Here is a 17,354-nt window from a genome sequence, read left to right on the forward strand (position 1 = left end):
CAAATAGGGTTAATGTTGTAGATATTTAAGACATATTTATTCTTTTTGTGGTTCTTAAAACTTCTTATATTTCCTGTGTATGTGGTTACTATGCTTAGAAGATGTTTTCCAAATCTTGTAGGTTACTAAAATTGCCAGTGTCCAATTTTTACTGTTATTCTTTCTTAATATTACATCTAATTTTACATCCAACACTTTAGTTATGACTTCTGGTACATCCTTGGTTGATTCATTCAAAGAAGTTTGGGTCTGTAACTACAGTGCAGTCTTTGAATATCATAGATGAAATCATTTTAAACAAGTTTGCTCTTAGTCCTTAAGGAAATTAACTTTAGTTAATAAGGTGAAACATTAATCCATGTTTTATTGAATCTTGTCATTGGATATCTTATCAAAGTTCTTTTATAGTGTTAACTGCATGCCATTAAAAAAAATGTTCTTTGAATTTTGAAGAATTTACTCAAGTCTAATGCTAGGTAAAAATAGTTTTATTAACTAGAATCTGGAATATTAGAGTTAAAGGATGCTCCTTCAAGTTTGCAAGGGATGCTTTTTGGCTATGGCTTTGAGAGGTTGTTCTGGGTTCAAGGAGATTGTACTTGGTGCTTAAGGACAAAGTATTTAAGACTTATAATCAGAAAAGTTTGAAAAATCACCACATACCATATGAAGGTCTAGGAAACCCTGTGGTAAAAAATCGACTTGTAACATTTGCAGCATTCATCTTAGCCATTTTTGGTTAATGAAACACTTGAAAAATCTGATGAAAACTGTGGATATAGAAAAAATACTGCTCCTTTATTTCATTTCAGTTTTCATATATCCTTCATGTCCTTGGCTACTGCTACTCTCATCTGAAGAATCTGATTTGATGGTGGAACAAGCAACTTTGAACAGGGATGATAGTTTTTCTCAGCACACATGTTATCATCTTTGAAAATATTCGATCATTTATATAGGTTTGGGAGGAGCTGATTTTATGTAGCAAATTAGTAATTCAAATGACTGAAAGTCCAACTATTTTGCTTTCTCCAAGATTCCTCTTGGTGCCACCAGAGTACATTTAAGTACATAATGAACCATGGCCATGTTTAGAGAGTGGCCCTTTGGGTAACTCATCAAACTTCTTTATTACCTTGCCCCCACAGAAATGCTCTTTGTCATATGAATAAATGAAGAAACACTAATACTTATTTTCTAGCATTTTCTCATTCAGCCAGTTGAGTGTGCTAGGGCAGTGCTTCTTAAACTTTAATGTTTCTCTTTGGGAATCTTGTTTAAAGGCAGATTGATTCTGTCTGGGTAGGGACCCAAAGGTCTATATTTCTAACAGGTTTCCATGTCTCATCATTCTTGGTTTGTGGATTTCACTTTAAGTAGCAGGGTCTTAGGGAACTCTTAAGCCAACTAATGGCCGTAACTACCTAAACCTAGAAATAATTGGTATATTTAACTTTGAAACCCCTTTATTCTGAGGAATTATGATTCCGTATATACAATTCAGCTTTTTTGATTCAAGGCAAAGATTGACATTCTGATCTATGTGCTCTCTTCTGAGTATAAAAATACCTACCAGAAACATAATACACATTTATTTGTTTGACAGGCATTCAAGACCATCTGTCAGTGAGAGCCCTGCTTTAAGACACACACACAAAAATCAAAAGACTTGGTAGCAGAATCTAACTAATATATGCAGAGTCAAACTAATATGTAGCAAAATCAAATTAGTCAGCTAAACCCTTGCTATCCAAAGTATGAACCATGGACAAGCAGCATTAGCATCCTCTGGGAGCTTATTAAAAATGAACTCTTAGGTCCCACCTTCCACGAACCAAGTGAATGCACATTGTTTTTCAGTGTGTATTTTAGCAAGATTCCAGATGTTTTAATATGAAAATGTGCCCATTAAAGTCTGAGAGGCACAGAGCTAGTCCAGTGCTATTTTATGGGGTAGGAATAGCCGTGATTTCTTAGAAAATAGAATATTTACTTGTCTTAAATGTAGGTGGATGGAGAGAATATTGGAAGGCATTCCAAACTGTAGTAACAATGAAAAGAAGTTTAGAGGCAGGAAAAGAAGATGAGAACAGCTGGGGAAGGCAATAGGATATGATCCATAGACCAGCATGGTGGGACTTCAGTTTCTGTCTTGAGAGACACAGCACAGCCAGTTATGCTGTCCCAGATTTACTAGACTGAACTGTTGGTATGTGTTTTTGCACTTGGGGACAGTTTTCAGAGGTGGCATGCTAAATCTTCATTTAACTTTGTTTCTAGTGATGGTAATTTTAATCTTTAGATTGTATTTTAATCTTTAGAAGGTCTTTATATGTACATATACATTAAAGGTACATTATCACTGCATGTGAAGTAAGGTTTTACAAATTATGTGATAGTGATAATCATCTTTTAAACTTTCATTCCAGTTCAGACTTTCTGAGTTGAGCATGTTTCCTTGCCTCTTTGAGTGCTTCAGGTATCAGACCTATAATTTGGCTACACTCTACCAGGTCCATTTCTTTTTTTGATATTACTAGAGAGTAGTGGGATCATATAATCTAGATCTTCCTCATTCTTTTCTTAGAAAACTGGATAGAACTGTTAATGTACTGTAACCATCCCTGAGTCTTTTCATTTCTTTTCTCTTCCCTTTCCTCTTGTTTACGAATGAAGAATGAGATGAAATGGATGTTAAGTGTTAGGAAGGGCAAGGCCTGACAGGTGTGGCCAGGAAAGAAACAATCCTTTTTAGATTCAGAGAGATGATTATTTACACAGGCGGGGAAAGTAAGAGTAGCTGGAAGTCCCAACTCCCTGTGTTCTTTGTTCCACAGGCCACCAGGGGAACACTGAAACAAAAGAGTCCAGGTGACAATTATAGCATGAGTGTTGGGACCCCTGTTGTTGAGGAGCTGGTGCTATGCTGCAGCTACAGACCACTTTATAGTCTGGAGGTGTGTCCTCAGAGTGAGAAGGAGAGGTTTCCGAGGTCTCCTATTTCATCAGAACCCAGGAGGAGATAAGAACCTCTTCAGGACAGCTTTACAGGAGGACGGGAGACGGGTGAACAATGGCCACGTAGCATTTCCTCATGGGCCTCCCATGTTCTTGTGTTCTGTGCTCCAGGAGGAGGATCATCAGGCCTTCTGTCAAGACTTAGACTCAGCTGCAGTTCAGTCCTTAACCTTTGTGGCCTGTGTGGATATATGCAAAGTCTCCAGGGTGCCACCACAGGTCACAGCTGAGCCATGTCCCAAAAGTGGAGACACAACTAGAAGTACTATTTTTCCTAAATATCCTGCCACTCGTACTGAGAAAAACAGATTGTGCGCCAAAGAGTGATGAGTGGGATAGGAGGTCACGCCCTTACGCTAATGACCATCATGTGGTGGTGGTGGTGGTATACTAGCTGGCCTAGCCAGTGTAACTCAGAGGTATTGTTACCCTTCATTAATTCTGTTTTATCTATTACTTTTGGCAGTTGTATACCCTTATTGCTGGACCTGTTTATGTGAAGGTCAAAAATAACCCAAGAGAGCTCTTTTTCCAGTAAGTTTCATGCAGAATGGATCAGAGTGGCTAGACTTTAGTCTCAGAGACCAACAAAGAAATCAGGAACCCAGGTAGAGATGATAAAGTCCCAACTTGATTGATGGCCTTAAAAAGGGAAGGTTAACTCCAGATTGGATATTACAGAGAATGAATTGACAGTATATTGGGAACCTACTTGTTATTAGCAGAGCAGCTGTTGTGGTCTGGAGAATGTACGTAGGAAGGCTTTAGGTTCTGTTGGCTCATTCAGTGAATGTCAGGGGCAAAGATCAGAGTTCTACAGTTCTTGGAGAAAACTTGGTTGGAGGACCAACATCCATGCACCTCCTATTCTTGACACCTCCCTTCCTTCCAAGAATAGCAGTCTTTTGTCACTTCAAGGCACTAATGGGAAAGGGTGCCACTGAACAAGTAGGTGGCATCCTCCCTACCTTGCATCTGGGACAGCATTTGGCCTTTGCAGCCGAGGAGACTGAAAAGAGAAGCAGCTTCTTACTGTCTCGATGGGAGACTGACAGCTTGCTAGCCAAAACGTTGCTTCGCCATAGGATGAGACTTCCGAGTACTGTCAGCATGCCAGTGAAGCTACCCAGCAATTGGGTCCAGCCTTAAGGGTAGATATGAGTCCTGACTAGCCCAGTCAATGTAAAAATGCATGTAAAAGGGGCCAGCAGCCAGAGAGGAGACAAGAAGCAGAACACTAGAACAGGTAAAATCGAGTAAAAGCTATTATTGAAGGAAATACATGCTTGAACAAAATAGTAACACTTAGGCAGATTGAGTTGTAGAACTAGAAAACATGGTTTTCACATATAATGTTTAGACTGTTGAGAAAAGAGGATGACTGGTAGTAAGTCCCAGACTTACTGACCTAGAAAATTGAGGGGGAGAATTATGCCCTTGTACAGAGCAGAAAGTACTAAGATAAAATCAAGAAGAAAATGATTAGAGGCTTAATGACAAATCTTAGAGATATGATATATAGGGAATACCAAAGGAAGAAGAAACAGGTAGAAAGGCACTAATTAAATAAATAATAATAAAGGGGAATCTTTAATGAAGAAAGACTGGAGACTGCAGGTCAAAACAGCTAACTGTTGTGCAGCCAGGAGGCAAGGGAGAAAAGTATACACATATCCTTATGTATATTCTAATAGAATTCCTTAATTCCAAGGAGAAAGTATAAATCTAATAAGCTTCCAGACTGCAAGAACAAGTTACCTACAATGAGAAAGAACCAAACTGACAACAGACAACACAAGAAGTAGAAGAAAGTGAGATAATGTCCATACACAGACAAAAAAATACTGCAGCTCAAGAATCCTATATTCAAACTAGAGCCTTCACTTGTCAAGCATCTTATCTGAGGAAAACAACAGAAACAACATATGAATCAGATTAGACACCTTTACAGTTAAAGAAAACAATAGATAAATCTCAGTTACTAATATAAACTCAAAAGTAAAATATTAGCCAATTTAATCTGCCAGTATATCAAAAAGAATATCACTGTCGTCAGTAGGGTTTATTACAGAAATGTAACCATGGTTTGTTATCAGGAAGTCTGTCAACATAATTTTCATGTCAGTAAATTGAAGGACAGAAGTCATACAACCTTAGTGGTAGATGAGATAAAATTTGAAGTCATTCCTAATAAAAATTATAAGTAAAATGCACCAAAGAAGGCAGTTATTTAATATTTAATATAATGAAAGCAGTTAGCTAATGTCAGTCATAAACAACATTGTAAATGAAAATACTCCAAATATAATCTATATCAAAATTAGAAATTAAACAGTGGTTCCCTCTCTACCACCATCATTATCTAGCATTGTTTGGAATACACTATGACAAGAAATTAAATAATTGGCATAAATATTGAAAAAGGAAATATTTTAATTTTTTCTGAGAGAGCCCAGGAAACACTGGAAAATAGCTACTAAAGTAAATTAGTAAAGCAGCTGGTTATGAAATAAGTATGCAGATACTTTTCTCTATCATAGTAACAGTCAGTAGAATGGAAGCAGGGGGAAATAGTCTTCCCATAGTAGTATCCAAAGCTATTGGGGGGGAAATCCTTAGGAATAAATTTAACAAGGAAAGTACTAGATCCATAAAAAATTGTAAATATTTTTGAAGAACACAAAGCAAGATTGAACAAATGTAAAAAACATAACCATGTTTTTAAAAATTGTGTAAAATTATTAAATACCAGTTCTTGAATTAATAAATACTTTTAATGTGATTCCATTTTGAATCCATGTGGACTATTTTTAAAATTGGAAAAAAAAATCCAAGCTTATATGGAAGGACAAGTATCTAAGAATAGCCAAGAAAAGAAGCTGCCTACATAGGACTTGCCTTACCAGATGTTTAAGCATTCTGTAAAACTCCTATGGCTAAAAGAATGAAGACGGCATTGGAATAGATAAACAGATAGAATGCCCAGAAATAAACCTCAGGAAATATGGAGACTTAATATATTGACCAAGGTTGCATTTTATTTCATTGGCAATAGGGTAGGTATAACCAAGTATCCATGTAAAACAAATTTGAATTCCAGACTTGTGCCATATAGCAAGGAAAATTTAGTAGAATATATGGATAACCTATGAGTGGGTAAGACCTTTTAAATCAAGTCCTGTTACACACAAGTTATAAGAAGGCAGAGATATCTGACTAATGCCCATTATTCTCTCTGTTACGGACATTTTATGTAGATTGGATGTGATTCTTTCATGTATTTCCTAATATTGAAAAATGGTTAACTTGGAGACTGACCAGTAGAGGATTTGGGTCATATAAGGCTTACAGTATAGTTTGAGTTGGGATGTACTCATGAAGGTGGTGTCTAAAGGACGATGAAGCGTTAGAATATATTACTGTACCCCATGCTTCCAAAGGTTATTGCAAGACATTGTATTTACTGTTTTCTATTTATACAGCATTCGAAATTGAGTTACCTGTACTATTGCACTATGGGAATCAATTTCCCTTTCAGTTTGAGTTAGTTGCAACTAATAACAGTTGTCACTTTTTTTACTCAAGGGTATGAAAGTGCCAGTATGTCTAGCACATGTGAACCTTGCAAAAGTAGGAACAGACATTCAGCCCAGACTGAAGATCCTGTTCAAGCAAAAGTATTCAGCAGAAAGAATCATGAGCAGCTGGAAAAAATAATAAAATACAGTAGGTCTACAGAAATATCTTCAGGTATGTTCTTTTTTGGTTTGCTTTAATTTAAGGACTTCATCTTAGATTTGAAAAGCCATTGGTCTGTCACACTTTTCTGTCATGTGTAAGGTTTTATATAAGTAGAGATTACAGCATACATTCCTTGATATCAAGAAATGTGAACTGGAAGTATTTTTTTTTAAAGATTTATTATTTATTTTGAGAGAGTGAGAATGAGAGAGAGAGAGTACATGAGAGGGGGGAGGGTCAGAGGGAGAAGCAGACTCCCTGCCGAGCAGGGAGCCCGATGCGGGACTCGATCCCGGGACTCCAGGATCATGACCTGAGCCGAAGGCAGTCGCTTAACCAGCTGAGCCACGCAGGCGCCCTGGAAGTATTTTTTAAGATTGTGATAGTAGCTTTTGACACTTTCCGATGAAATTTTAAACAAAAAAGCATCATCGACATTAATTTGGAGCTGATTTGAAATTCTGAAAATCTTCTCTGAATAAGAATTTGATATAAAAGCCTGTCATTCCCTGATTAAAATCTTTGGCTTTACCATGCTTACAGGGGAGAGTCCAAGTGCCTTCATGTAACATCTGGCCAGCAGAGATTTGGCTCTTGATCTCTAGACTCTTTCTCCCCACCCTCTCTGCCTTGAAGTTTCCTCTTTCTGTGGCACTGAACTGAAGTTTTCGCATAGCTATCTTGCTATGTTTGTCACCTCAGCAGGAGTCCTTTTTGCTCTTTGTAAGCCTTTTTCTCTACTGGAGTCTTCAACAAAATCTTAATTCTGCAACTCTGAAATTGCATCAAATCGAAGCTCAGATAATTTCCCCTTTCTCCTTTTTCATTTCTCTTGTAGCCTGTGTAAATCTCTTCTGTTGCCCCTATCACATTATATAGTGTTTACTTGTGTAAGTGTCTTTGTCACCTTTTTTGAGTCCCTTGGCAGCAGAAAATACCTTTTCATATTTTTGCCTTAAATGTTCCCATGGTACTGGGCATGTGGTAGGCACTTACTAAGTGTTAATTGAATGAATGAATGAATGGAGTTGTTTGTGTTTTCCACTATTTTAAGTACTGGTACTTTGCTAATTTATAAAGAACAAGTACATCTCAAAGAAACATGGGGAGGCAGGCAGTAAATAGAGACCCTCAATTCTCAGGTGTCAATAAAATCGTTGGTGAAAAGTGAGAGTATCAGCTACCATTTGTATTATGCTTTACTATTTACAAATTAAACAAATTACTCGTCTCATTTGAGCCTCATAATGCTGTGAAATGGTTTTATTTCCATTCTGCAGATGAGGAAATGTGGTCAGAGAGTATCCCTGTTTTTTTTTCCAGCATCATAAAGAGCTAGCTACATAAATTGGTACAGTTTTTCTGGAAAGCTTCAAAAGTCATGGCTTTATCTCAGTAATTGTACTTATCTATGCTAAGGAAACAAAAATGAAAAAAATATTGGGATTTAGTGTTGTCTGAACTGTGATTCCAACTATGTTTAAACAAAAAATCAGAATGAATAAAGACTAGAAGAAAATGCATCAAAATGCTAATAGTGATTTTATCATCTTTAAACTCTTGTATATTTTCTAAACCTTTCATAACGAGTATTTACTGCTTTTGTAATCAGAAAAGAAACATCACATTTGTATTTTGAACTGACTTCCTTAAGGTCATATTGCTAAGAAATGACAGTGGAAGTTTTAATCCTGGCCTTCTCTTAAGTCTAGGATCCTTTTGGCAAAACTATCAATTTTCCTGATGTAACCCCAGTATTTTACCAAAATTTTATAATTTTTATCTCCTTTCACTGTCTTTATCAAATAGTGAGATCTTCAAGGAGTAAACAGTTGGTGGAGGTTGGGGAAGGGCACTAAATTGAAAGGCTTATTAATTAATTGGATTATCAAGTTACCTAAATAATGGATAGTTGGTCATAGGACTTCAGACCTTATTACTGTTATTAGAAAAATACAATGATTGAATGACTTGTGTAAATATACCCTATGGGTATTTACATATTCACTTTCTAAAAAGACTTATTTTTAGTTTTAATCATTACTCTAAAATTCTCTATAGCATGGACTAGTAGTTTTTGTTACGTGATTACTAGAGAGTAGCATATATGACTGCTAGTATTGAATTTTACAGTCCTCTCCCCCTTAGGAGTTGTGGGAGGTTCACCTTGATGTGTATGCTTCTAAGAGTGAATGGCAGAAGTTTATTATGATAGTCATCATCAGTCACATTAAGTTTATATATAAGTTTATAGCAAATCTTTTGATATTTTCCCTAATAAGATTATTTTTTAAACAAATTATAAACCATACCTGTGATAACATTTCAGTTCAAGCAAACGATTTTAAAGAAATTTGCTTTTTTTTTTTTTTAAATTCACTTACTCATATTATGGACCCTGTCTTTACTATTCATATACATTTTATGTTCATCCTTATGTCTGCCCTTTCCTACAGCACATGCTAGGAGAATACTACAGCAGTCTAACAGAAATGCATGCAATGAAGCGCCAGGTAACAATCTGCTTAGTTTTGGTGTCCACTTTTTGTTAATTTTTTTCCATTAGTCTTAAATATCCTTAGTTTTATTGCTCTGATTATTAATTATTTTTTTTTTTAGATATAGCTTAGTGTTTATATGTCATTTGGTTTGTAAAAGTGAAAGAGAATTCATATAAAATTCTGAAGGCTTTCATTTGTAGTTTTTACTTGGGTGGTAAAATTAGCTGCTTTTCTTGTTTTCATTTTCAGTTACTGTATGTAACAACCAACACATTCATAAGGATAATAGAAAATCTTTTTATAATTGATTGTTTTATTTGAAGTTATTTATTTTGTAATTCTTAAATGCATAAAAGCATTAATATTTTTTGAAACAAAAATAGTTATTTTTTCCTAGCTTTGATTTACAGTGTTTTGTGTGTAACTTCTGTTGTACTTGCTTATTTTTCATTACTAGTCAACATCTACAAAAAAAAATAAGCCAATAAACCATTGAATAAAATCAGTGACATGCAAAGACCATGATAAATAAAAATGCATGGAAAATACAAAGATTCCAAAATACTGTTTTGGGCTTTACACTATGTATTTTCTTTAAACATGGTTCTGTGTGATTTAGAGTTATAAATACTCTCTAACGCCTCCTGCACTATACATAAGTGAAAAATAAAAGCTTGTTATGAATCTTTAGGAGAATCTAAAGGAAAAAACAAGGATCTAGCACAGACAAAACTTGAATTATATCTGTGACACGTCCTAAAGAAAAGAACTCTGAAAAATAGGATAAAAATAAGATGGATTCAGAGAAACCTGACTGAGATCAAGGATTTTTGTAGCCTATACTAATGCATTTTAGTAGGAGGAGAAACTGGCAAAAACTTTCCACCTGTCTATTGCAGGGCTGGGGGAGGTGGGCAGTAAAGCATGTATTCAGCATCATTCATTATTCGGGAATAATTTCATCTTTAATGAATTATACATAATTTGGAATGATAATTTTATCACATATGGAGGTATGACAGATATCATTAAATATGCTTTGTTCTTTGAAATAATAAACATTTTCTAATTTAGCTGGTCAAACTATAGTATAAATTGGAAGTTTGCATATTAAATCATATCTTCTTATCTGGGTTTTTCCTTTAAGTAGAGATTTCCTAGAGATAGTTTTGGTTCCTGCTTATGATATCACATTTGAACATTTTTAAACTGGTAAGAGAAATTTAGTATTTTATAGTCATAAATGAGGCAAGATAGGGAAATTGCATATTTATTATTATACTTGTAGAAATTACGGTCTGAAGATGTTAAGATATAAGATGTAAGTTAGTAGGAAGTTTTTTCATTAGGCCTCATTTCCTTTGCATATTCTTACCCCTCTTACAAAAGGTGAATTAAATCTTTATGATCTTTGTATATTTATTTAAAAATCACAATATATTAAAACATTCAATATTTTAATTTCTCTTTTTTAGAAACTTGTCACAGATATTTGTGGAACCTGAATATTTACCCATGGTTCTACTATTGCTCTAGAAAGGGTACAGAGTTTGATAGCCAGAAGAACTACTCAGAGATTTTTTTTTTTAAGATTTTACTTATTTTAGGGAGTGAGAGTGTGCACACATGTGCAAGAGCAGGGGTGGGAGTTGGGGGTAGGGGCTGAGGGAGAGAAATTCAAACAGACTCCACACTGAGTGTGGAGCCTTATGTGGAGCTCAATCTCATGATCCCGAGATCATGACCTGAGCCTAAATCAGGAGTTGGGTGCTTAACTGATTGAGCCACCCAGGTGCCCCAGAGATTTTTTTTTTTTAAATAGAGCACTCAAAATGGAAACAGTTTCTAATTCGGCCTCTTAAAAATAAAGGTATGACTGTATACCTTTAAGAGTGATAATTCTGTTACCAACAATTATATATAGCAGAATTGTTGAGTGATGCCTAGATTCTCTGAAACTGAAAACGTGCATCAGGTCATGCCTGGTCCAACTTGTACTGAGTGTGGCAGTAAGACAGTAGCAAAATTGACCTGTATTGTGTTATATTCAAAAGTTCAATTTTCCATCAATACAGCATGATAGCTGAGATTTGAGAATTAGTAGACCTGACTAGATAGACCTTAAAATAGTAGCTTTTATTGCCAGCATTCAGTTTATTCTAAACATTAAATGAATTTCCTTTTCTGTAACAAAGTTCATATTAGCAAAAAAAAAAATTATTTGCAGTTTATTTCATTCAAGTGCTGAAAGATTTCTACTGATTATTCCTATGAAATGTGTAAAATTTTCCAGATAATTTTTTTTTGAGAAATAAGTATGGTCTGAGTAACGCTAGGTAATATTATCCATACATTTAAGTATTTCTCTAGTATATAGTATATATCTTGATATTTCTTGAGATTATTTTTATCTTGGTAATTTTTAAGATTCTTTTTCTACTTTAAAAGTCCTAAAATAGAATTAAGTCTGTTCTGATATTTAAGTTATTTAAACCTGAGTAATGATTCAAGGTAATAGAAATTGTCAGGAATGTATTTTATCATTGTTAACTTCCTGATCTTTTATATCTTCCAGAAACTGGGAGTGATTTTTCCATGTTCGAAGCTTTGCGGGATACTATTTATTCTGAAGTAGCTACATTAATTTCTCAAAACGAATCTCGTCCACATTTTCTTATTGAACTCTTCCATGAACTTCAGCTACTTAATACGGACTACTTGAGACAAAGGGCTTTATATGCATTGCAGGTATCTGGTACCTAACATTCTTTTTCCTACCCTGTCTGGTACCAATTTTCTTCATGATTGTATCTGGTTGCTTTCTTAGACTGAAGTACATCCTGTTCCATATGTATTATGATCTGTTTTTCATGTGCTTTCTTGCCATTTTATTTAAAACTTCCTTGTGTAGCTTCAGTAACCTTTAGATAAAGTCTTTCTTTGAGCAGTTTTTTAGTGTTTTATCTTTAATGTTATTTCTTCTTCATAATTAACCTATGAGGTGAGGAGCATTCATTTGCTCTTGTGTCTGCTTGTGTGTTTAAATTGGTGGTAAAAATAAATGTTTTACATAAGTAACTATCTTATTTCCTTATTTAGGACATAGTATCCAGACATATTTCTGAGAACCGTGAAAAAGGAGGAGAAAATGTAAAGTCAGTGAATTCTGGTACTTGGATAGCATCAAACTCAGAACTTACCCCCAGTGAAAGCCTTGCTACCACTGATGATGTAAGCTGATCATGATTGATGAACGTAGATAGAATTTCACTATGCAGGGAACAGAAGTTAAATAAGTAGTTATACATTGTGAATATACCTGATACTTGGTTTTTAGCTTTCTTAAAAAGTGTAACACGTTATTTTGAGGTGAGGTATAAAACTCAATTAAAATATGTCAGCAAATACCAGAAATTATGTATAAATGATAGATTATAAGGTGTGAAATAGCTGTATTTATATTTCTGGTGCCCATCATAGGAATTGACTCACAACAGACATTTAGTAAAATTTGTTGTGTTTATTCAAGACATTCAGTAAATCAGACTGCAGTCAGATCACAGAGCCCTAAAATAAATAAATACAAGATAAATCAGGTCTTTGGGTTAGAAGAGAAGCCTGGACAAAAAGAAAGTCGTCCAGGAAAAAAATTGTAATTTTTAATGTATTCAAGTTTATGAAGAAAATTTTGAATAAAGAAACTTGGGGAATGGAAAAGAGTGGTGAGGAAAATGGTGCATTCTCAGTAATCTGTGTTCTCCGGCTAGCCCCCATGTAGCGCGTAAGGCAGTGAATGACTGGATGGCAGACTGCTAGGTTAGGAGGTAATGTGCCTAGGTATTTGGAATTCACTACTTAAAGGTTCAGACCCTGATTCTATCATAAAAGATATGATGGGGTTCTCGGATAGCAAATACATTTCTATGCCAACTCTAGTACGTGGATTTTCATGGATAAGAGTGCTGTAATTGATAAGCAAATATCTGCTCTGTGTAGAGAGTTGGAAGCAGTATTACTGTGTTTCTGGCCATTGCTGATATATTAGCATTATAAGTTTTTTTAAAAAGATAGTTTTTCCTCCAAAGATTCCTTGTTTTTGTTTTTGTTTTTGTTTTCACATACAGTAATTTCCTTATAACTGTTGAGGACTTTTCCTGAATTCTTGTTCTTTAACTTATGCTCATGTTTAAAACAGTGCTTCCCCAAGTCATCTTTTCTGCTTAAAACCTTAGGCTCCAACTCTTCTACCGAACACAAAGTAAAAATGATAATGGTTTTAATTCACTTTACAGTGTCAAATGTAAATTAATTGTTTCTATAATTAATTAAAATTGCATACAATTTTTGTGGAAAATGAAGAGAGTGGTCCAGCTGTATAGATAAATAGGTGATATGCGGTTACATTAAAGTTTATTAGGCCCTGAAATAACTTGCTGAGAGCCTGAATGGTTTCTCTGCCTCTCGTAACTCCATTGCCTCCCTGTTTATCCAGATTTCATGTAGATGGTATTACTTTGTTAATTTAAAATATTTGAGCACATTGGCCTTTACCATCAATAGCAAATTGAAAATTGGAAATTGAGCTACAATATATGATAAAGTTAACCTGACAGGATTTTAAAGGTTTTTCCTTATAACTGCTGCAGACTTAAATAAAATTTAAAGATACTGACCTGCTTAATAAGGAGGTGTCTTAGTTGGGGTTGGTACAACAAAATACTGTAGACTGGATGGCTTAAACAACAGCCATTTATTTCTCACAGTTCTGGAGGCAGGGAAGTCCAAGGTCATGGTTCCAGCAGATTTGGTACTCGGTTAAGGCCCTCTTCCTGGCTTGCGGATGGTCACCTTCTCTCTGTGTCCTCACATGGCTCTGATGTCTCTTTTTTTAAAAGGGCACTAATGCCACCAAGGGGGCTCCACCCTCATTACCTCATCTAAAACCTTGATTACCTCCCAGAGGCCCCACCTCCTAATACACTGGGAGTTAAGGCTTCAGACATGAATTTGGTGGGGGCAGGGTGGGGAACACAGAGACTCAATCTGTAACCACATAGACTTGGCACAAATAACTCTACTTAATATTATTTTTAAATAACTAAATCAGTTCTTTAATCTTTCATCCAAAACTTAAATTCGTCATTAATGTTAACATCCTCCCTTTATTAACGCTATTTAATCATCAGCAGCACAACATCCAGTGTTCCCACCCACACATCTAGAGCAGTGCTGTCCAGTAGAACTTCCTAGAGTGATGGAAATGTTTTATATGTGCATTGTCTAATAACGGTAGCCATTAGCCACATGGGGCTATCAAGCACTTGTAATGTGGCTAATGGGACTGAGGAACTAAATTTTAAGTTTTAATATAAATAACCACAGGCTAGTGGTTTCCATATTGGACAGATACAGACTCTCATTCTCCGTGTTTCTAGGCCAAGGTCTTTTTTTTTTTTTTTAAGATTTTATTTATTTATTTGAGAGAGAGAGCAAGAGAGATCACAGAGGGAGAGGGAGGAGGAGAAGCAGACTCCCTACTGAGCAGGGAGCCCGATGCAGGGCTGGATCCCAGGGCTCTGGGATCATGACCTGAGTTGAAGGCAGGCACTTAACTGCCTGAGCCACCCAGGCGCCCCAGGCCAAGGTCATTTGAGCTCCATTTATGGAGCTTGCATAGGCACATTTCAGAGTGTGTAAGAGCTTTCATGGCCAGGAAAGAGAGAAGTAAAAGTAGGCATCCGGGAATTATAAGTCAAAGGGGGGATGAAGAATTGAAATTTAAGAAGAGGAAGAAGCACTTTGTATCTTCTATTCCATGTGCCATAAAATGGCAAAGGCACATCTACCTTCCAGTTTTAATCGAAGGAGTAACAGAATGGTTCCATTTCCTAAAATGTGTTCTGTAATGCCTGAATTTCCTTTAATCAGAGACAGAGCTTTCATTTCATAATTGAAGAGAAAAATTTAAAAGATTAGTAGCTAGGAGAAAGAACACAATTGTGAAATGAGTTTTAGAATGTGAGATTCCCCTTAATCACACTATACACAAAAATTATTTTGAAATTAAAGTCCTGAAAAGGCTAAAACTACAAAACTTCTAAAAGAAAATCTTCTTGATTTAACATAAGCAAAAATTTCTTAGGGTACACAAAGCTTTAACTATAAAAGAAAAAAATGATAAATTAGACTTGATTAAAAATAAAATCCTTCTGCTTTTCAAAAGACACCATTACGAGAACATAATCTTAGTACACATATCTGATAATGACTATATAAATGACAAATCCAGACTACATAAAGAACTTTGACAATTTGCTTATAAGACCAACAACTCTGTAAGATAGGGGCAAGAGATTGAACAGGCACTACATGAAAGAAGATCTATAAATGGTGGCCAATGTGCAAATTAAAACCGCATGAGAAATTTCCTCACATGCACTAGAAAGGCTGAAATTAAAAAGATTGACAGTAAGAAATGTTGGTGTGAATGTAGAGCAATTAGAACTTTCACACTGCTTATGGGATTATAAAATTGTACAAACACTTTGGAAAGCAGTTTGGCCATTTCTTAAAAGAAGTTAAACCTAAACTTGGCATGTGACCAAGGGATTTTTCTTCTAGGTATTCATCCAAGAGAAATGAAAACATATGTCCACAAAAACACTTGTATTCTAATGTTCATAGCATCTTTAGTCATGATAGCCTCAAACCAGAACATCAGCAGATAAATGGATAAACAAAATATGGTATATCCTTACAATGGAATACTATTCAGCCATTCAGAAATAATGAACTTCTGAGACACATGACAACATGGATTAATGTCAGAAGCCTATTGAGCAAAAGAAAAGAAACCAGACACTGAAGAGTATATTCTGAATTGTTCCATTTATATATCAAGTTCTAGAGCCAGAAAAGCTGATTTGTGGTGATAGAAATCTTACAAGCGGGGTGTAGTGGAGACTGACTACAGTAAGGGATACAAAGGAACTTTCTGGGCTGTTGGAAGTGGTCTTTATCTTTAGGGAAAGTGGTTACATGGGTGTATATATATATATTTTTTTAGAACATCAAACTCTGTACACTTAATGGGTGCACTGTTGTATGTAAATTCTATTTCAATAAAGTTCATTAAAAAAATACGAATGATGCTGTCATGTTTTTCTTCTGATAAAACCAGATATAGTAAGGTCCTAGTAATTGTTGGGCTTTGGAGATGGGAAGATTTCCCTGAGGGTGTAGAAATAATTTAAAATGTTTACTTTTCCAAGTTAAAATTTAATTAGTAGCTGGCTCTGTGTATTTTTATCTACTTAATGACATATGTTCTGCAAGATTATTTAATATTTTAATGTTCTCTGTGACTGTTCAACCTTTAATAACTTTGGTTATATCCCAATTTTAAGTATGTAGTTTTATGCAAATACTTAGTTTCTATGTTAAATTTTTAATATTCATCATAAAATTTTTAAAAGAAATATTAGTGATTTTTATTTGTTTTTTTAAACTATAACTTAGGAAACTTTTGAGAAGAACTTTGAGAGAGAAACACATAAAATAACTGAGCAAAATGATGCTGATAATGCTAGTGTCATGTCTGTGTCTTCAAATTTTGAGCCTTTTGCAACAGATGATCTAGGTAAGGAGAATTTTTTATAATCTTAGAACATGACTTTGAATTACATTGATTAAGAAACAAAAATCCAAAAAAGGCAAGATGTGGAAAGACTTTGGACTTCAAAGTCTCTCAGTGTAAAGTCAGGAATCTCCTGTTAACTCTTTAGCCTTTGGCAAATCATCTCATCATTCTGATTACATGTTCTAAGGAAATGGGAGTCCTACCTATCTTGCTCTGTGTTCTTTGAAAAATATATAGAATTTTCTAGCATTTATAATAGGAGCTGAAGAAATGTTGATTTCCTTCCTGTAAGGGAAAGGTCATCCTTTAAGATTTTCAGGTTACTTAATGGGAAAAATTCAGAGATATCAGGGCCTCATCCAATCACATTTTCAGTAACAGTATTCACTTCATAATTTGCAATAACTGAAATTTCTTAGCATAGATAATCTTTAGTGAGAAACCCAGGTAACTGA

The 17,354-nt window shown here is 35.1% G+C and overlaps 1 protein-coding gene across 1 annotated transcript in view; it reads left to right on the top strand.

Annotated features, from left to right (window-relative positions):
• PCM1 (pericentriolar material 1) overlaps window positions 1–17,354 on the top strand; it is a 79,568-nt gene that overhangs the window by 46,097 nt on the left and 16,117 nt on the right. The window contains 4 exon segments of the mRNA XM_035726395.1: window positions 6,604–6,768; window positions 11,836–12,008; window positions 12,360–12,491; window positions 16,779–16,899. Of these exon segments, the coding sequence (XP_035582288.1) occupies window positions 6,604–6,768; window positions 11,836–12,008; window positions 12,360–12,491; window positions 16,779–16,899 (591 nt within the window).

Source organism: Zalophus californianus, chromosome 2 (genome assembly GCF_009762305.2).
Source record: "Zalophus californianus isolate mZalCal1 chromosome 2, mZalCal1.pri.v2, whole genome shotgun sequence".
NCBI lineage: Eukaryota > Metazoa > Chordata > Mammalia > Carnivora > Otariidae > Zalophus > Zalophus californianus.